At 45.0% G+C, this 21398-nt stretch overlaps 1 protein-coding gene across 4 annotated transcripts in view; it reads right to left on the bottom strand.

The window, feature by feature from the left end:
• The window catches only part of LOC139387267 (acetyl-coenzyme A synthetase, cytoplasmic-like), a 62296-nt gene extending 41263 nt beyond the window's left edge, over window positions 1–21033 (bottom strand). The window contains exons 1-5 of one of the 4 annotated variants that reach the window (XR_011629147.1): window positions 20527–20666; window positions 7163–7337; window positions 6831–7026; window positions 2601–2692; window positions 2249–2352 (exon numbers count right to left, since the gene is read on the bottom strand). Coding sequence is in view for 2 of the 4 variants with exons in the window: in XM_071133380.1 (XP_070989481.1) it covers window positions 2249–2352; window positions 2601–2692; window positions 6831–7026; window positions 7163–7295 (525 nt within the window). In the remaining 2 variants the exon portion in view is untranslated. Of the gene's footprint in view, window positions 1–2248; window positions 2353–2600; window positions 2693–6830; window positions 7027–7162; window positions 7467–20526 lie in introns of those variants that run through there. The other 3 variants (XM_071133380.1, XM_071133381.1, XR_011629146.1) reach the window with 3 other exon arrangements.
• Window positions 21034–21398: the final 365 nt, after the last annotated feature.

Raw genomic sequence — 21398 nt, 5'->3', positions numbered from 1 at the left:
CACACACACACACACACACACACACCAGGTCAACTCAGTGAGGTTGTACAATATGTATAACAGGGCGAGACGCCAACATCTAATGGAGTCATTTAACAGAACATTGTGATCGATTGAATCAACATTTGTTCAATATAAATATAAAGTATTTGAGGTTAGAGTTAGCCTGGTCCCAGATCTACTTTAGCCAAAGCACACAGCTTTACCATTTACTGTAAGCCTGCTCCTTTAAAATAAAGAAAAAATAAAAGCCACTTCTGCATTGGACCCGGTTAAATAGTTCACAGTTTAACATTTAAAAAAAAGTGTCTTCCTACCTCTCAATGTGACCATAGCGTTTTAATATGAAATACATTTTAGGACATGATGGACTCTGGACCCTATCGTTTAAAAATTATACTCAGCAAAATGGCATTGAATACCAAAGCATTTCTAAACTTTAAAAAAAAAAAAAAAAAAAAAAAATGTGCCTTGTTGTTTCAAACTACATGAGAAATCATGCTACACCAGAATAGAAGTAGTGATACTGCAAACGCCCCAAAAACAATCAAAACATTGGCAACAATCTCTTATGTCCCGTTCGTGAATCATAAAACATTAAGACAGCTCATAGAACAATGGTCCAGCAGGAAGGGGGACACTTACACTTTAAAATAGGTCTAAATATAGTCCTGCGTACTACATTAAAAATAACCTTGGGGACACACAAGACATGAGGTATTGTTCAACTACAAGGCTATAAACTCTACTTGAGACGCAGAAGTTATGACCGAAATAGTGTCTGGCTCAGCTTGCTGCTAAAATTACTATACATGTATTCTTGCTATGATCCTGGCCCAAATAGCATGCTGACAGTTCTAGTGTGGCTGGTCCACATTTTAAAGCCCCCCCCCCCCCCCCCCCCCCTGGGCTGGATAAGGACTCGCCTGGATTCTCTGAGAGGAACAGCCATGACATTACACCTCCCCGGCAGCGTCCCAAAACGGAAAACATGTTCCCAACATAGTGCACTACTTTTGATCAGAGGCTCTGGTTAAAAGTAGTGCACTATGTAGGGAATAGGGTGCCATTATGGGGCACTATGTAGGGAATAGGGAGCCAGGGGGGGTGTTTGCTCGAAGATTATGATCACTTAGCCGAAAATGTAACCGAGCTATTTACACTCAGAAACGACATATATTGCCAGAAAGATCCGTACTGGAATTCTTTGTATTTTAGTTATCAGTAAAAAAGCTCAACTTGTCTGACTGTCATAAATTGTCTGTCTTTCACTTAAACAAAATGGGGAGGAACTGGAAATATCAGTTTTAGGCTACTGGAATTCTTTCCAGTTTGGGTGTTTTCACTATAAAAACGAAATAACAATAAATTGCCTGTCCAATGGGAGAGCAGGGCTAGCTCAACTAGCACGACTGCTCAGTTCGCTTGTGTAATGGAAATATTTACGATATTATTTTATTTATTTAACTAGGCAAGTCAGTTAAAAAAAACGAATTCTTATTTACAATGATGGCCTAAACCCGGCCTAACCTGGACGACGCTGGGCAAATTGTGCGCCGTCCTATGGGACTCCAAATCACCGCCTGCGAAACCCGGATGACGCTGGGCAAATTGTGCGCTGCCCTATGGGACTCCCAATCACAGCCGGTTGTGATACAGCCTGGATTCGAACCAGGGACCTGTAGTGACGCAGTTCCTTAGACCGCTGCGCCACTCGGGAGCCCAGGTGAAGTTCATATTCAATTTAAAGGTGATTAACAGAATGTTTAGCATCGTTCTATATTTCTGTCTTTCTGTAATACGTATGATGTCCAGTGTGGTTTTTAACACTGGTCACAAGACTAGAGACTATGTTCTGGATTTAAACTCACATCTGTTGATAGTGATTGACGCCAGACTGAAGGCACAAGGACAGAGGACACTGATTGTTATTGTCGTCTGTAAAACACTTGTGTGTGTGTGTGTGTGTGTGTGTGTGTGTGTCTTTTTGTTTGAACAGTCTTCTACTGATTAGGATATACGGGGGGACCTTCTCAGAGAAGACCAGTTAGACATTTTCCTCTGTTTCTGTGCTGGGTGGTGTCTCCCTGTTGCAACTTGGAATAAACCCGGGATTGATTTCTGTTCCACTTCATCTCTTCTCTTCTCATTTGTTCACCATTGAGATTGCTATGAGATACAAAAACTCCCCCCCCCCCCCCCCCCTCGGGGCAATAGGTCAACCCATAATGTCAATCCCTGCACTGACCACGATGGAGTGGACAGCTCCTATCCTGGTGCAGGCCAGCATGGTGTACACCAGCTCTGGAATCATAGGGAGGTAGATGGCCACCCTGTCTCCCTTCCTCACTCCTGTAACACACGCCAGAAGACAAAATGGTGGAGGAGATAGATATACATATATGGTATTTAGCTCTATATGATAATGTTAAGTTAAAGGGTGATGTTGTGCTGGTTTTGACGGGGAAGCTGAGTATTTAAAACATTTCTAAAGAAAAGCGCCACCATTTATGAATGTTCTTCACAAGGGCAGTAAATTGGGAAAAAGTGGTAAGCTAGCCTATTTCTTTCATATGCCACACTGAGGTGTACCATCTTACCCATCTGCTTCAGAGTGTTGGAACACCTGCACACCTGTCCAAGCAGCTGACCGTAGGTGATGGCCTCGTGGTGATCAGGTGAGTTCCCCTCCCTAGAGAAGACATTTAAAAAAAACATCAAGCCTTTATCTGAATCAATACAATATAAAAACATCGAGCCTTTTTTTTATCCGAGTCAACAATTCAGGTCATGTTGTCATTCATCACAGTCAGTTAGAAGACACACCTGAAGAGGACACCTATTCCCTTATTGTGTCATTTTGGACTAACCCCAAGTGCCATTACGTTCAAATCCAGACTTTTGTTTTAAACTTTCCAATGACTTCTCCTCAGTCCTCAGGTTGCGTCATGTATAAAACACAACTTCTGTAATTTCAGTCCAAAAATGTAGCAATGCATCCTGTCGTTTCCTCAGATAGACAGGATGTTCTCCTTTAGCAGCTTGTTCAGTCTATATTCGGGTTTGAATGCTTGTCCGATGTCGGTCTGTCTGCTTGTTTAGTTATGTGGCACACTGTTGCACAAGTCTGTCTCAACTCCCAAGCCCCCGACCCAGTTACCATGGCAGTCTGCCTGGGTAAAGCTTGGATCTGACCTCACCTGTTGTACTGTAGATAGCTGATGATGTTAATGTCAGCTATGTGCACGACGAAGAGACGTGGCTGACTGTGTTACCTAGTACGGCATTAATAACTGTTAAAGATACCCAGATAATACAACGATCAAGAGCAGACCAATGACTGTGAAGCTGGCCAGGAAGACTAGGCATCAGTCTGACTGCATGCTGAAGACACAGAAAGCAGACCAATGACTGTGAAGCTGGCCAGGAAGACAAGGCCTCAGTCTGACTGCATGCTGAAGACACAGAAATGACCATCTCAAGCATTCAGCTAACCTTACAGCTAACCGTACAGCTACAGCTAACCTTACAGCTAACCGTATAGCTACAGCTAACCTTACAGCTAACCTTGCAGCTACAGCTAACCTTACAGCTACAGCTAACCTTACAGCTAACCGTACAGCTAACCTTACAGCTAACCGTACAGCTAACCGTACAGCTACAGCTAACCTTACAGCTACAGCTAACCGTACAGCTACAGCTAACCGTACAGCTACAGCTAACCGTACAGCTAACCGTACAGCTACAGCTAACCGTACAGCTACAGCTAACCGTACAGCTACAGCTAACCGTACAGCTACAGCTAACCGTACAGCTACAGCTAACCTTACAGCTTGGGGAGGCAGGGTAGCCTAGAGGTTAGAGCGTTGGACTAGTAACCGGAAGGTTGCAAGTTCAAACCCCCGAGCTGACAAGGTACAAATCTGTCGTTCTGCCCCTGAACAGGCAGTTAACCCACTGGCCGTCATTGAAAATAAGAATTTGTTCTTAACTGACTTGCCGAGTTAAATAAAGGTAAAATAAACAGCTAACGCTACAGCTAACCTTACAGCTAACCGTACAGCTATCTGGATAGTACAATGATTGAGAACAGGCCAGTGACAGTATCAAGGCAGCGTCTCAATTCCCGTAACAAGAGTGGCACCTGGCACCAGTGTTTTACAGTGGTCTGACGACAGGCTGGTGACCAGACTTAGCATGTTTAGTCTAGGACCTGCAGGTATAACACACACAACCATATTCTATCGTTACCATGTCATATCACGTGAGTGATTTCCAAGAATGTACACAATTTCTTCTATCAGGCGTGAAAGCCCCTTGTCGGTGAGTAATGTGAAAGCACTAGCCAGATAAAGGCTGTCTGGTCGTGGATCTCAGCTGTAATCCAAAAACGGTCCGTATTCTGTCGTTACGTCGTCATCTGAAGTGTCACTTATAATGGTGATTTCAGTTTCAAGGAAAATTCTGACAATTATTTTGAGTTTTTTTTTTTTGCAATCGTCACTGAAAACTGCTACCATGCTACCATGATTACGGATAGTCCTGAATGAATTGTTAAAAAAATAAATAATTAAGACACACAAATGTCATTCCTCCAACCATTCCTCTCACCATTACAATAACAGGGGAGGGTAGCATATCTCCAAGACATGCTAATCTCTCACCATTACAATAACAGGGGAGGGGAGCATATCTCCAAGACATGCTAGCCTCTCACCATTACAATAACAGGGGAGGGTAGCACATCAGTTGATACATGATACAGTATTTGTAGTGTCTAATTTTCGCATTTTCATTCAGGCTTATCCGTAACCATGGTAGCATCCACATTAAATGTAGAAGTGTTCAGAAACCTATTCTATTCTTATTTAGAATAAAAAGTGACTCCTAAATGACACAATACATTATTTACCATTAATTTCTATTGGGCACAAAATAACCTGAAACACAACCAAAACAAACAGCAAATTCATCCAACAAGTTTGTAGAGTCACAAACTTGATGTAATCATTGCGTGCTATGGGAATATGGGACCAAATACTGAACTTCAAGACTACTTTAATACACATACAAGTGAATTTGTCCCAATACCTTTGGTCCCCTAAAATGGGTGGACTGTGTACAAAACGTGCTGTAATTGCTAAACAATGAAAATGAATTGAAATTAAAGTCTGCACTTTAAAATGCAAAGAGACAAAAAAACAAAATTGCCAGTTTTTGAAAAAAAATAAGTAAAACATTTAAAGAAAGTTTATTAAAAAAAATAAAAAAAAAATTGACCATGTATTTAACTAGGCAAGTCAGTTAAAGAACAAATTCTTATTTACAATGACGGCCTACCGGAGCTTGTTCAGGGGCAGAACGACAGATTTTTTTCCTTGTCAGCTCGGGGATTTGATCCAGCAACCTTTAGGTTACTGACCCAACGCTCTAACCACTAGGCTACCTGCCGCCCCTCCACTCTAACCACTAGGCTACCTGCCGCCCCTCCACTCTAACCACTAGGCTACCTGCCGCCCCTCCACTCTAACCACTAGGCTACCTGCCGCCCCTCCACTCTAATCACTAGGCTACCTGCCGCCCCTCCACTCTAACCACTAGGCTACCTGCCGCCCCACCACTCTAACCACTAGGCTACCTGCCGCCCCTCCACTCTAACCACTAGGCTACCTGCCGCCCCTCCACTCTAACCACTAGGCTACCTGCCGCCCCTCCACTCTAACCACTAGGCTACCTGCCCCCTACACTCTAACCACTAGGCTACCTGCCGCCCCTACACTCTAACCACTAGGCTACCTGCCGCCCCACCACTCTAACCACTAGGCTACCTGCCCCCTACACTCTAACCACTAGGCTACCTGCCGCCCCACCACTCTAACCACTAGGCTACCTGCCGCCCCTACGCTCTAACCACTAGGCTACCTGCCGTCCCTACACTCTAACCACTAGGCTACCTGCCGTCCCTACTCTCTAACCACTAGGCTACCTGCCGTCCCTACTCTCTAACCACTAGGCTACCTGCCGCCCCTCCACTCTAACCACTAGGCTACCTGCCCCCTACACTCTAACCACTAGGCTACCTGCCGCCCCTACACTCTAACCACTAGGCTACCTGCCGCCCCACCACTCTAACCACTAGGCTACCTGCCGCCCCACCACTCTAAACACTAGGCTACCTGCCGTCCCTACACTCTAACCACTAGGCTACCTGCCGCCCCACCACTCTAACCACTAGGCTACCTGCCGCCCCTACGCTCTAACCACTAGGCTACCTGCCGTCCCTACACTCTAACCACTAGGCTACCTGCCGTCCCTACTCTCTAACCACTAGGCTACCTGCCGTCCCTACACTCTAACCACTAGGCTACCTGCCGTTAAAACAGCTTATCTTCTGACTCTGATGTCAGGTGTTAGGTTAATGTATACTGAGACCAACAGGTAACTAACACCCCCATCTCAGCCCTGGCACTCTGAGAAACAGGTATTACTTGTCTGAGAAGTTAGATTTCACACATTGACAAAGTAAATATTTGGTCACTTATGACATGAAAAGCTCAGCCACAGCCACACACACAGCCACACACACACAGCCACACACACACAGCCACACACACACAGCCACACACACACAGCCACACACACACAGCCACACACTAAGCCAGGGTGTTGATGTAGATACTGAATGAATAGCAGGTCCGTAGTGTCTAGAGGACTTCCTGTCCCGTACTGGGGCGCGCCAGGGAGACTTGTATGCTACAGACGGTGGCTCAAAATGTCTTATTCCACTTCAACTTTTTCTGAACAAGTAGAAACAGTCAAATGCAACTTACCAGTAGAACGCCACTCGTTCACCAAGGTTCTTGTCCTTCACGTTCCTGTCCAGGACGTTGTAACACATGTTAGTTGTGGCTCCCTCCATGCATTTCACATAGATGTTCCCTTTGGTCACGTCGAAGTTATACTGCAGAATCTGACCCGTAGGAGGTTTCTTCCAATAGAAATCACTAGCGACCTCTTTCCAGAATGCTACAAGAAAAAGGACATACAGATTTTGTTCAGAGCACGCAGACAGAGACAGAGACAGAGACAGTACAGTGTATTGCAGATGAGTCTTCAGTTATTCTGCGACTAACAAGCACGGCTAACAGCCTTCTTAACCTACCGTCCGGCTCCTCAATAGACTTCTTGTAAAGTTCCAGATAACAGTTGAAGTCAGGCACATGAGCATCCTTCTGCAAACCCTCCGGAGGATGGTACATCTTGTCCTCTATGTGTTGAGAGCCAGGGACCACCATCGTTGATAGCTCTATCTACAGTACGTCTGTCTGTCTATCTGACTGGAGAGAAAGAGATTTAGAGGTGAGGCCAGGCCAGGCAGTCACTCCACTGATTTGATTTGTCTATCATCCAAGGCTAGAGGAGGGGAGAGACTAGAAGTGTGGCCAGGCACAGACAACTACAGAAAGCTTCAGGCATTGGAGCAGTGCCTTGTGCCTACACTCTGGCCACACCCCTAATGCCTGCTTTGGTGTCCCTTCCACAGCCTGCTTAGTGCCAAGGGAGCCAATCAAAACACTCAACATGGCACTCCCACCTTTTCATTGGCTGAGCGGGCCCTGGTCTGTTGATCACATTATTTTCAGAGATATTCTGTATGAGGGGCATCGGTAGGCTAGTTGTGACTAGACGAAGAACAGCTACAATCGATAGTGACTTTTTCATAGCAGGTTAAGGAGAGAATTTTAGCTAATCCTAACCTAATTCTCCTAACCTTAACCTAATTCTCCTAACCTTAACCTAATTCCCCTAACCTTAACCTAATTCCCCTAACCCTAACCTAATTCCCCTAACCCTAACCTAATTCCCCTAACCCTAACCTAATTCCCCTAACCCTAACCTAATTCCCCTAACCCTAACCTAATTCCCCTAACCCTAACCTAATTCCCCTAACCTTAACCTAATTCCCCTAACCTTAACCTAATTCCCCTAACCTTAACCTAATTCCCCTAACCTTAACCTAATTCCCCTAACCTGACGAATAAATTCTCCTAACCTGCCACGTTAATTCTCCTAACTTCCGGTTGTAGGTTCCTCTATTCAGAACCATGAATGCTAGGCTGAGACAGACAGACAGACAGACAGACAGACAGACAGACAGACAGACAGACAGACAGACAGACAGTACAGACAGACAGTAGACAGTAGACAGTACAGACAGACAGTACAGAGACAGAGAGACAGTACAGCCAGCCAGAGAGACAGTACAGACAGACCGTACAGCCAGACAGCACAGACAAACAGTGCAGACATTCCGAGAGACAGACAGACAGACAGTACAGACATTCAGAGAGACAGTACAGCCAGACAGTACAGCCAGACAGACATTCAGAGAGACAGTACATTCAGAGAGACAGTACAGACAGAGTCAGACAGTACAGTGTATTTTGTATTCCTGAAGCAACAACCTCCCCCTTAATTAAGCTAAACACTATACCAAACACACAGACAGACAGACAGACACACAGACAGAGACAGACTATTCTGTATTCCTGAAACAACAACCTCCTCCTTAATTAACACTATGCCACTTTTGTTTTGGAGCCGATTTCTCTCTGGGCTTTGAACGGGGCATCTGGCTCACGCTGAGTCATGCATGCAATCACTTTTCATTCGGTGGAAAGTCCTTCGGGAAGTAACCCGGGACAGATAATCGAATCCCCTCATTGTGAAAACGCTGGGCCAGGGGCGTGTTCATTGTGTCGATTCTGTTGCAAAACGTTTCTTAAAATCGGAAGCAAACGGAAAGAAACGGGGAGGGACCAACCTGAATTTGTCCAATAAAAACTCTTGTTTTGCTCTGTTTGCTTCCGTTTGGTTTCTTAAAATGGTTTCCATAATGAATAGGCCCCAGGGGTGTTGTCATTACTGCAAACAAGGAAAATGTCCGTTTCTATCTGACAGGTTCAGCAAACAGGGAAGAACCTGAATCTGTATTTTATTTGGACTATTTTTGATGTGTTTATCACTTTGTTGGTTACTACATGATTCCATATGTGTTATTTCATAGTTTTGATGTCTTCACTAGTATTCTACAATGTAGAAAATAGTACAAATAAAGAATACCCCTGGAATGAGTAGGTGTATCTAAACTTGACTGGTTCTGCTTATTCACAATTTTTTTATGTCAATATTTTTATAATCAATTACATTTTCGATATCAATAATTATATATTAAACATATGTATCGATATTAAAAACTATAAATTTGGGAGGAGAGAGCATTGAGACACAGTCTTCACATTTTGTTGCCTTAAAATTAAATGTAAAAAAATTATTCAATTGGATTTTTTTCCTACCGATGTACACAGAATACCCGCTGTCTTCTGAAAACTTAACCCAACGATAGAGTATTTTTCAACGCCCAATTTTTCAGTTTTTGATTTGTTAAAAAAGTTTGAAATATCCAATAAATGTCGTTCCACTTCATGATTGTGTCCCACTTGTTGTTGATTCTTCACAAAAAAATACAGTTTTATATCTTTATGTTTGAAGCCTGAAATGTGGCAAAAGGTCGCAAAGTTCAAGGGGGCCGAATACTTTCGCAAGGCACTGTATATATATTTTATATATAAAACATATGTACCGTTATTAAAAACTATAATTTGGGAGGAGAGAGCATTGAGACAGTCTTCACATTTTGTTGCCTTAAAATTAAATTTAAAAAATTATTCAATTGGATTTTTTCCTACCGATGTACACAGAATACCCGCTGTCTTCTGAAAACTTAACCCAACGATAGAGTATTTTTCAGCTGAACAATTACACTTATTCTAATGCCAAAGACACACCAGAATAGCTTTCCAAGAGGTGTTGAGTCTTCCTGAATGGTCTCGTCGTCTCATTCCTGACTTAAATCTGCTTGAAAATCAGTGACAAGCATCAGTGACAAGCAATTGACTGAGCTTGAGTAATTTTGACAAAAAAAAATTGATATGTTGCCCTAAGAATCGTGCAAGGTTAGTAGAATCTTATTCAAAATGATTCACATCTGTAATGGCTGCCGAAAGATGCTTCCATTAGGTATTAACTCTGAGGGGTGAAGACATACGCAATAAATACATTTAAATTTTTTGTTTCTTTTTATTAATTTGGAAAACCTGTCAAATTTTTCTTTCACTTTGAAGAAAGAGGAGTAAATTGTGTAGATCTATAAAAATGTAATCCCTTTTTAGATGTAATTTTAAGGCAGCAAAATTTGAAGACATTTTGTGTAGACTTGCAATAGAAAAGATCATCTTGCATGAAAGTCATCATCATTCAAAAAATGTATCTAAAAAAATGCAGTTGGATATAAAAAATATATTTTCATTTTGATAAATCCATTGTTTATATCAAAATTCTAATTATTGACGTAAAAATGCTAAATTATTGATATAAAAAATACAATTATTGGTATAAAATAAATAAAAAGACATTTATTGATATACAATTCTATGAAGATATTAGATGGTGGGTCGTGGCAAGATATTTGCTTTAGTTCTCGAGATGATCAATCTCTGTCGATGGAGAAGCTGGTTTTCACATATTGCATATATGCATTTCTTCTGAATACATTTCCTTTTGTTGACAATGTTCAATTCAGATGGACAGGCAAACACCGCCAGGTACTAAACTGTAAACCAAATCAAACGTGTGTACTATCCATGGTACCGTCTCTGCTGATGACGTCTGCCAATCACGTTATCCGTACCGAAGGTAGTAGACAGCTGGTGGCAGTTCGAGAGAGATCTCCATCTGACAAAATGCTATCGGGTAAAGTAAATCTCGTATGCCCAAATACTTCTCTGCAGATGCCACCGCAACATCTATTTTCTCTGATTTACGTTCCATTTCTACGTTACTGTTGATAACCATTGCTAAGAAGACAACCTTACTGAAGCATACATCACTCGTTTCCCTCTGTGCTGGCACATATCTACTACTCACAGGGATCCTCTCAGGAACTCTCACCCTTGACCCATCCTCCTCTACTTTCTTCACTGCCTCAGCATACGACACCTTCTGCACTACTCTGACTCTAGCCACATCAACCTGCCTCTTGCACCAGACACTCCCAACCCCCAGCAACATGGGCACTTCTGCAGTTGACACACACAACTGTATCCACAGAAACTACCCAATCCTCTATCCCATGTCCTCCTGCACTCTTCCCACATCTTGGAATCTCCGTCCAACAAACTGCTGCATCAGGACCATAAACGTGGCACCTGAAACACCGCAGTGGATTCGGCACAAAAGCTCAAACAGGATACCTGCTATATCCCAACATGACCTTGTTGGTAAACACTGACTCAAAACGACTGACAGTGACTCGTCTGTTTCACCACCGGGTTTGCCTCGCACCAAACGGTGGGCATCACAAAAACACAAGGAGTCTTCAACTTCAATTGCTCCACCTGCACACTATCCCAGAAATCACTCCTTTCAAATTGTGCCCTATTCCTAACCGCAAACCAAGAAAGTTGCGTGACAAGGAGAGCCCACTCCCGCTGGTCAGAAGAAACACAAACAAATATCACAAGTCCACTACAGGTTACCTAGGTTACCTTCACGGATTCAACTGCAGCCAACTCCCCCCCCCCCCACCCTGAAACCACACATGAATCCGCCAAAAGGCAAAGGTCTATTTTCTCCAAAAATATGAGTCAGATTCTTCTTTATCATGTCCACTGATGCCAGGCCCGAGTTCTGAGCTCTTCACCACCCCTTCCACCTCACTTAACTCATCCACTTTCATTTCACCTCCAGAACTCGGTCTGGCGCATAGATCACTCTGTTTGCACTTGACACCAATCTTCTTGGACATCCAAACTCCAATTTTTTATTTTTTTTATTCCTCCAATCCAACCTCTGCTTTCCTCATTCTCTTCTTCCCCTTTCCCCCCCTCCATTCCTCCTCAGATCTGTCTTTTTCCCAACGTTTCTCTTCTCCCAACTTTGCTCCCTCATAAACAGTTTCTACTTCCTTTGCGATTGTTCAACTTCGAAGTTCATCAGTGGCGTGTAGTCATGGATGCCAAGTGAAGCCAGGCTTCCTCAACTTTTTTTACATTTATCTTTCGTCTCTGCGTTTCATAACGTTCCTTCAATTCACAGGAGGCCGAACGCATCTCACCAGAGAAAGCATCCGAGCCAAACAGTGCCCCTCTGTCTCTGTAGGCCAGCTATCTGATGCTGTCTGGTCCAAAAGAGTATGACATTGTTGCCGTCGTAGCACTGAATGCAAGGGAAGCCAGCGAGCATTTGGCCTCCTTGATAAATATATATTTTTAAAAAGAGTATAAAACAACAACCAATCAGCATTGAGTTCAATTGTGATTGGTCCTGGCGCACCAAAAAAAAAAAGTGTCAACGGAAGCCAGTTTGGATTTGGCTTCACTCCTATCAAATTATTTTGAAAGCATACGTCATTGACGGAAACAACTTGAATTGTTGCATCTCGCTGCGTTGTTGTCCTCGGGTGGCTAACTAGCTAGCTAAAATGGGCCCTTACCTATATTAGCCATGGATGGAGATAGGGATTTGGACTTGTGGTTTTACTTAACTTTCCATACTGGCCAATGATTATAACAGCAATTCTGATCCAACCATTAATTCATACATTGTTCCCCTGGTTTGAGAGGATGGAAGTTCAATATGTAGAAGGCTAAAATAACTAGCGAACAAGAATTTTAGCCAGGTAGCCTACGACAACATAGTGTGTACTTTTAGACAGAGTGATAGACCGTTGTGTTCACATGAAAGAGAGGAGGAGGGCATTGGTGTTTCTCTACAAGTAGGGCGAGTCAACATGAAAGAGAGGAGGAGGGCATTGGTGTTTCTCTACAAGTAGGGCGAGTCAACATAAAAGAGAGGAGGAGGGCATTGGTGTTTCTCTACAAGTAGGGCGAGTCAACATGAAAGAGAGGAGGAGGGCATTGGTGTTTCTCTACAAGTAGGGCGAGTCAACATGAAAGAGAGGAGGAGGGCATTGGTGTTTCTCTACAAGTAGGGTGAGTCAACATGAAAGAGAGGAGGAGGGCATTGGTGTTTCTCTACATGTAGGGCGAGTCAACATGAAAGAGAGGAGGGCATTGGTGTTTCTCTACAAGTAGGGCGAGTCAACATGAAAGAGAGGAGGAGGGCATTGGTGTTTCTCTACAAGTAGGGCGAGTCAACATGAAAGAGAGGAGGAGGGCATTGGTGTTTCTCTACAAGTAGGGCGAGTCAACATGAAAGAGAGGAGGAGGGCATTGGTGTTTCTCTACAAGTAGGGTGAGTCAACATGAAAGAGAGGAGGAGGGCATTGGTGTTTCTCTACAAGTAGGGCGAGTCAACATGAAAGAGAGGAGGGCATTGGTGTTTCTCTACAAGTAGGGCGAGTCAACATGAAAGAGAGGAGGAGGGCATTGGTGTTTCTCTACAAGTAGGGCGAGTCAACATGAAAGAGAGGAGGAGGGCATTGGTGTTTCTCTACAAGTAGGGCGAGTCAACATGAAAGAGAGGAGGAGGGCATTGGTGTTTCTCTACAAGTAGGGCGAGTCAACATGAAAGAGAGGAGGAGGGCATTGGTGTTTCTCTACAAGTAGGGCGAGTCAACATGAAAGAGAGGAGGAGGGCATTGGTGTTTCTCTACAAGTAGGGCGAGTCAACATGAAAGAGAGGAGGAGGGCATTGGTGTTTCTCTACAAGTAGGGCGAGTCAACATGAAAGAGAGGAGGAGGGCATTGGTGTTTCTCTACAAGTAGGGCGAGTCAACATGAAAGAGAGGAGGAGGGCATTGGTGTTTCTCTACAAGTAGGGCGAGTCAACATGAAAGAGAGGAGGAGGGCATTGGTGTTTCTCTACAAGTAGGGCGAGTCAACATGAAAGAGAGGAGGAGGGCATTGGTGTTTCTCTACAAGTAGGGCGAGTCAACATGAAAGAGAGGAGGAGGGCATTGGTGTTTCTCTACAAGTAGGGCGAGTCAACATGAAAGAGAGGAGGAGGGCATTGGTGTTTCTCTACAAGTAGGGCGAGTCAACATGAAAGAGAGGAGGAGGGCATTGGTGTTTCTCTACAAGTCGGGCGGGTCAACATGCTTTTCTACTTGCACGGACACGGACACGCACACACACACACACACACACACACACACACACACACACACACACACACACACACACACACACACACACACACACACACACACACACACACACACACACACACACACACACACACACACACACACACACACACACACACACACACACACACACACACACACACACACACACACACACAGAGAGAGAGAGAGAGAGAGAGAAATCAGATCCATGGACAGCCACATCATATTTAGCTTACGTTGATTGGACTAAAGTTTTTTTTTTGGTAGGGGGGGGGTATCTTTTAGTTGTCACTGTATTAGACTAAGCAGAGGTGAAAAGGTGCTGGAATGGCGGAGGCAGCTCCTGTTTTCTTTGTGACTTCCTGTAACGCTCTGTGGTTCTAAATCGTTTAGTCATTTAGTGGTCCGAAAATATTGTAAACGTTAACTTGCTTGACCCTGCTGTCGTAACTGTTTCTTACATCCAATACGCTTTGTGGACTTGTTCTCCAGTTCTGTGATGAAACAAAAGCGTGATTGAATTTATTCTGCCAGTGTCTTCTTATTGTCTCTGTCTTTAGGCTTGTACATCACGGTGTCAAGGTATATGAACTAACAGGTTATAGAGCAAACAACGCAATTATCACAACACGTAGGTTGTAATATGGCTTTTTCCCTTGACTTGACTTCCCCAGTGATTTATCCACCGCTACTGACGTTTCTGGATTACTCCACGTTGCTGGCCCCGACTTCTAGTCCTCATCTCACGTTGTTGACCTAGCTCCACCTTGCTGGCCCCGACTTCTAGTCCTCATCTCACGTTGTTGATCCAGCTCCACCTTGTTGGCCCCGACTTCTATTCCTCATCTCACGTTGTTGATCCAGCTCCACCTTGCTGGCCCCGACTTCTATTCCTCATCTCACGTTGTTGATCCAGCTCCACCTTGCTGGCCCCGACTTCTAGTCCTCATCTCACGTTGTTGATCCAGCTCCACCTTGCTGGCCCCGACTTCTAGTCCTCATCTCACGTTGTTGATCCAGCGCCACCTTGTTGGCCCCGACTTCTATTCCTCATCTCACGTTGTTGATCCAGCGCCACCTTGCTGGCCCCGACTTCTATTCCTCATCTCACGTTGTTGATCCTGCTCCACCTTGCTGGCCCCGACTTCTAGTCCTCATCTCACGTTGTTGATCCAGCTCCACCTTGCTGGCCCCGACTTCTAGTCCTCATCTCACGTTGTTGATCCAGCTCCACCTTGCTGGCCCCGACTTCTAGTCCTCATCTCACGTTGTTGATCCTGCTCCACCTTGCTGGCCCCGACTTCTAGTCCTCATCTCACGTTGTTGATCCAGCTCCACTTTGCTGGCCCCGACTTCTAGTCCTCATCTCACGTTGTTGATCCAGCTCCACCTTGCTGGCCCCGACTTCTATTCCTCATCTCACGTTGTTGATCCTGCTCCACCTTGCTGGCCCCGACTTCTATTCCTCATCTCACGTTGTTGATCCAGCTCCACCTTGCTGGCCCCGACTTCTATTCCTCATCTCACGTTGTTGATCCAGCTCCACCTTGCTGGCCCCGACTTCTATTCATCATCTCACGTTGTTGATCCAGCTCATCTCACGTTGTTGATCCAGCTCCACCTTGCTGGCCCCGACTTCTATTCCTCATCTCACGTTGTTGATCCTGCTCCACCTTGCTGGCCCCGACTTCTATTCCTCATCTCACGTTGTTGATCCAGCTCCACCTTGCTGGCCCCGACTTCTAGTCCTCATCTCACGTTGTTGATCCAGCTCCACCTTGCTGGCCCCGACTTCTAGTCCTCATCTCACGTTGTTGATCCAGCTCCACGCTGTTGGCCCCGACTTCTATTCCTCATCTCACGTTGTTGATCCAGCTCCACCTTGCTGGCCCCGACTTCTAGTCCTCATCTCACGTTGTTGATCCAGCTCCACCTTGCTGGCCCCGACTTCTAGTCCTCATCTCACGTTGTTGATCCTGCTCCACCTTGCTGGCCCCGACTTCTAGTCCTCATCTCACGTTGTTGATCCAGCTCCACCTTGCTGGCCCCGACTTCTAGTCCTCATCTCACGTTGTTGATCCAGCTCCACCTTGCTGGCCCCGACTTCTATTCCTCATCTCACGTTGTTGATCCAGCTCCACCTTGCTGGCCCCGACTTCTAGTCCTCATCTCACGTTGTTGATCCAGCTCCACCTTGCTGGCCCAGACTTCTAGTCCTCATCTCACGTTGTTGATCCAGCTCCACCTTGCTGGCCCCGACTTCTAGTCCTCATCTCACGTTGTTGATCCTGCTCCACCTTGCTGGCCCCGACTTCTAGTCCTCATCTCACGTTGTTGATCCTGCTCCACCTTGCTGGCCCCGACTTCTAGTCCTCATCTCACGTTGTTGATCCTGCTCCACCTTGCTGGCCCCGACTTCTAGTCCTCATCTCACGTTGTTGATCCAGCTCCACCTTGCTGGCCCCGACTTCCACCTTGCTGGCCCCGACTTCTAGTCCTCATCTCACGTTGTTGATCCAGCTCCACCTTGCTGGCCCCGACTTCTAGTCCTCATCTCACGTTGTTGATCCAGCTCCACCTTGCTGGCCCCGACTTCTAGTCCTCATCTCACGTTGTTGATCCAGCTCCACCTTGCTGGCCCCGACTTCTAGTCCTCATCTCACGTTGTTGATCCAGCTCCACCTTGCTGGCCCCGACTTCTAGTCCTCATCTCACGTTGTTGATCCAGCTCCACCTTGCTGGCCCCGACTTCTAGTCCTCATCTCACGTTGTTGATCCAGCTCCACCTTGCTGGCCCCGACTTCTAGTCCTCATCTCACGTTGTTGATCCAGCTCCACCTTGCTGGCCCCGACTTCTAGTCCTCATCTCACGTTGTTGATCCAGCTCCACCTTGCTGGCCCCGACTTCTAGTCCTCATCTCACGTTGTTGATCCAGCTCCACCTTGCTGGCCCCGACTTCTAGTCCTCATCTCACGTTGTTGATCCAGCTCCACCTTGCTGGCCCCGACTTCTAGTCCTCATCTCACGTTGTTGATCCAGCTCCACCTTGCTGGCCCCGACTTCTAGTCCTCATCTCACGTTGTTGATCCAGCTGCTCCACCTTGCTGGCCCCGACTTCTAGTCCTCATCTCACGTTGTTGATCCAGCTCCACCTTGCTGGCCCCGACTTCTAGTCCTCATCTCACGTTGTTGATCCAGCTCCACCTTGCTGGCCCCGACTTCTAGTCCTCATCTCACGTTGTTGATCCAGCTCCACCTTGCTGGCCCCGACTTCTATTCCTCATCTCACGTTGTTGATCCTGCTCCACCTTGCTGGCCCCGACTTCTAGTCCTCATCTCACGTTGTTGATCCAGCTCCACCTTGCTGGCCCCGACTTCTATTCCTCATCTCACGTTGTTGATCCTGCTCCACCTTGCTGGCCCCGACTTCTAGTCCTCATCTCACGTTGTTGATCCAGCTCCACCTTGCTGGCCCCGACTTCTAGTCCTCATCTCACGTTGTTGATCCAGCGCCACCTTGCTGGCCCCGACTTCTAGTCCTCATCTCACGTTGTTGATCCAGCTCCACCTTGCTGGCCCCGACTTCTAGTCCTCATCTCACGTTGTTGATCCAGCTCCACCTTGCTGGCCCCGACTTCTAGTCCTCATCTCACGTTGTTGATCCAGCTCCACCTTGCTGGCCCCGACTTCTAGTCCTCATCTCACGTTGTTGATCCAGCTCCACCTTGCTGGCCCCGACGTTTCTAGTCCTCATCTCACGTTGTTGATCCAGCTCCACCTTGCTGGCCCCGTTGTTGACCAGCTTCTTGTGTAGTCCTCATCTCACGTTGTTGATCCAGCTCCACCTTGTGTAGTCCCCGACGTTGTTAGTCCTCATCTCACGTTGTTGAGTCCAGCTCCACCTTGCTGGCCAGCTCGACCTTGTGTAGTCCTCATCTCACGTTGTTGATCCAGCTCCACCTTGCTGGCCCCGACTTCTAGTCCTCATCTCACGTTGTTGATCCTGCTCCACCTTGCTGGCCCCGACTTCTAGTCCTCATCTCACGTTGTTGATCCAGCTCCACCTTGTGTAGTCCTCATCTCACGTTGTTGATCCAGCTCCACCTTGTGTAGTCCTCATCTCACGTTGTTGATCCAGCTCCACCTTGTGTAGTCCTCATCTCACGTTGTTGATCCAGCTCCACCTTGTGTAGTCCTCATCTCACGTTGTTGATCCAGCTCCACCTTGTGTAGTCCTCATCTCACGTTGTTGATCCAGCTCCCTCATCTCTTGTTGTAGTCCTCATCTCAGCTCCACCTTGTGTAGTCCTCATCTCACGTTGTTGATCCAGCTCCACCTTGTGTAGTCCTCATCTCACGTTGTTGATCCAGCTCCACCTTGTGTAGTCCTCATCTCACGTTGTTGATCCAGCTCCACCTTGTGTAGTCCTCATCTCACGTTGTTGATCCAGCTCCACCTTGTGTAGTCCTCAGTCCACGTTGTTGATCCAGCTCATCTCATCATCCAGCTCCACCTTGTGTAGTCCTCATCACTCCACCTTGTGTAGTCCTCATCTCACGTTGTTGATCCAGCTCCACCTTGTGTAGTCCTCATCTCACGTTGTTGATCCAGCTCCACCTTGTGTAGTCCTCATCTCACGTTGTTGATCCAGCTCCACCTTGTGTAGTCCTCATCTCACGTTGTTGATCCAGCTCCACCTTGTGTAGTCCTCATCTCACGTTGTTGATCCAGCTCCACCTTGTGTAGTCCTCATCTCACGTTGTTGATCCAGCTCCACCTTGTGTAGTCCTCATCTCACGTTGTTGATCCAGCTCCACCTTGTGTAGTCCTCATCTCACGTTGTTGATCCAGCTCCACCTTGTGTAGTCCTCATCTCACGTTGTTGATCCAGCTCCACCTTGTGTAGTCCTCATCTCACGTTGTTGATCCAGCTCCACCTTGTGTAGTCCTCATCTCACGTTGTTGATCCAGCTCCACCTTGTGTAGTCCTCATCTCACGTTGTTGATCCAGCTCCACCTTGTGTAGTCCTCATCTCACGTTGTTGATCCAGCTCCACGTCCCTTCTCCCAGCGTCATTCTCCCTCTTCCAAACTACATTCCTTTGCTGTGATGATTTATTTGACTAATTAATTACCGTTTCTCGCTTTTGTTATCCATGACCACCATGGTATTGGGCAGCTGCTATTGGAGAACTCATCTGGTTTAGAAACTCATCTGGTTTAGAAATCAAACTCTGGTTATCTTATTGCAGAGCACATTGTATAACTGTTTTGAGAGAAGATTGTACTGCAAGGTATGCTATATGTAATCGCTAATATGCGTATGCAGCTGTCGTTTTTACACCTCCATTCTAGCATACATGACACACCCCACACTTTCTAGCCTCTTAGAATCTGAGAGTGAAATCATTTTTAATTTTTATATATATATTTAAAAAATTAAAAACACCGAACAACAATTTACATTGTTGCATCATACAAAACAGAACGCAGGTATTAACAAGAAAACACAAACACCCCCCCCCCAAAAAAAAACATATATGAAAGTAATAAAAGAAGATAAACAGTCTTAGTATATTCACTCTGAAAAAAACATTATTATAATGATGTTATTCTTGTTATTCATTAAATGTTATAATAAGTTCAATTCAAATCAGAAAATGGTGTAATTTTGGAATAGAATTTTGGAATTTTGGAATAGAATTTTGGAATTTTGGAATAGAATTTTGGAATTTTGGTATAGAATTTTGGTATAGAATTTGGAATTTTTGTTTGTTTTTATAAAGTAATTGGCAACAAGAAATAAAATAAAAATCACAATCATTTCAATGGTCTTGTTATCACTGCAATAGTAACATGTTATATCCTTCATGTCAGAAACATGGGTAGTGTTCATTTTGGTAAATACGTTTGCAAGGTTTTCCCAAAATTCTGACACACATTTACATTCAAAGAGTAAGTGAGAGATTCTCACCTACTTTTTTTTTTTTCAGAGAAAGCGCAGATATCAACAGCCACAAATTTGGATGACATAGAATTACATGGATGTATCTTATGTAAACATTTTAAAGTGCACTTCCTTAACTTTGTTTGGTATACAATATTTGTAAGGCCTCAAACATACATTTTTCCAGACAATGTCAGGAATAAGCATGTTCCAGAAAAATGTTCCTCTCGGTGTAAATTGGTTTTGTGAATGAAGAATTTGTGCTATATATTTATTACAACAAGATTTCTCAAGTAAGCCCACGCCTTCCAATCTGAGTTCTGGATGAGAGTGAAATACTTACACACTCCTCTCTAACACGTAGGCTCAGCATTCCCAAACAGTCCCATTATCAGTCAGAATGTTGAACAAATTTAACTTCAACTTACTTGACCTGTTGTCCTGATGATTTTATCCCTATATCGGAAGTAATCTGATACAAAATATCCACAGGGAAATGCTATCAACCCGACCTTCAGTATGCTGGTCTGTTCATCGGTTTTTATTTCCGTTTTTTTATTTTCAATACTGATGCAATTCGCATGTGACAAACACTTGCACAATATGGCTGAGACTAATCTAACCACAGACCGAAAGGCAAACAAGTCCTGCTGATTGCGAGGAAACGTGCTTTGGTTACATTCGGCTATTGTTTACATATTGTGCATCACATCAAGAGATTGAAAATACAAGCAACAGAACCTACCTGCGAGTGGAAAAAGGTAAGCAAACAACACTAATGTGGATACCCTATCTCCTTATCTCCACCTCCTGTCATCAGAAGGACCTACAGCATGTACACCCTGTACATATCATTGTATTCAACATTCTGGCTTGTAGAGACAATTGCGTCTTTTTCTAAGGCGACTTCGGGTCAGAATGAAAATCTACGGAGCGAAACGGGGAGGGGCCTAACTTCATTTGTCCAATGGAAACTCTTGTTTTAACGTTCCACAACCGTCAATGTCACCATTTAAATAAAAAAAAAGACGCTCATATTGCTGAACAATGGAGTACACAGAAAGATACACACGTCCATGCAAATACTGACCGTTAAATCAGCCTAATCATCTTATGTGATCGTTCACATAAATGGAGATACATTTGGACAGAGAAAAACAACAATTTTAATAAGCGTCACATTTCTGATCATGTTTGATCTGTGGTCGATTAGTTTCACTTCAGAAGTAAACACGTTGCGTAAGCCAGACCCTCTCAATCGAGAGGACCGTAAAATCGATGTCAGCCCTTTGCTGTCGTC

This window comes from Oncorhynchus clarkii, chromosome 28, assembly GCF_045791955.1.
Source record: "Oncorhynchus clarkii lewisi isolate Uvic-CL-2024 chromosome 28, UVic_Ocla_1.0, whole genome shotgun sequence".
NCBI lineage: Eukaryota > Metazoa > Chordata > Actinopteri > Salmoniformes > Salmonidae > Oncorhynchus > Oncorhynchus clarkii.
This window is presented reverse-complemented; position numbering and strand designations above follow the sequence as displayed.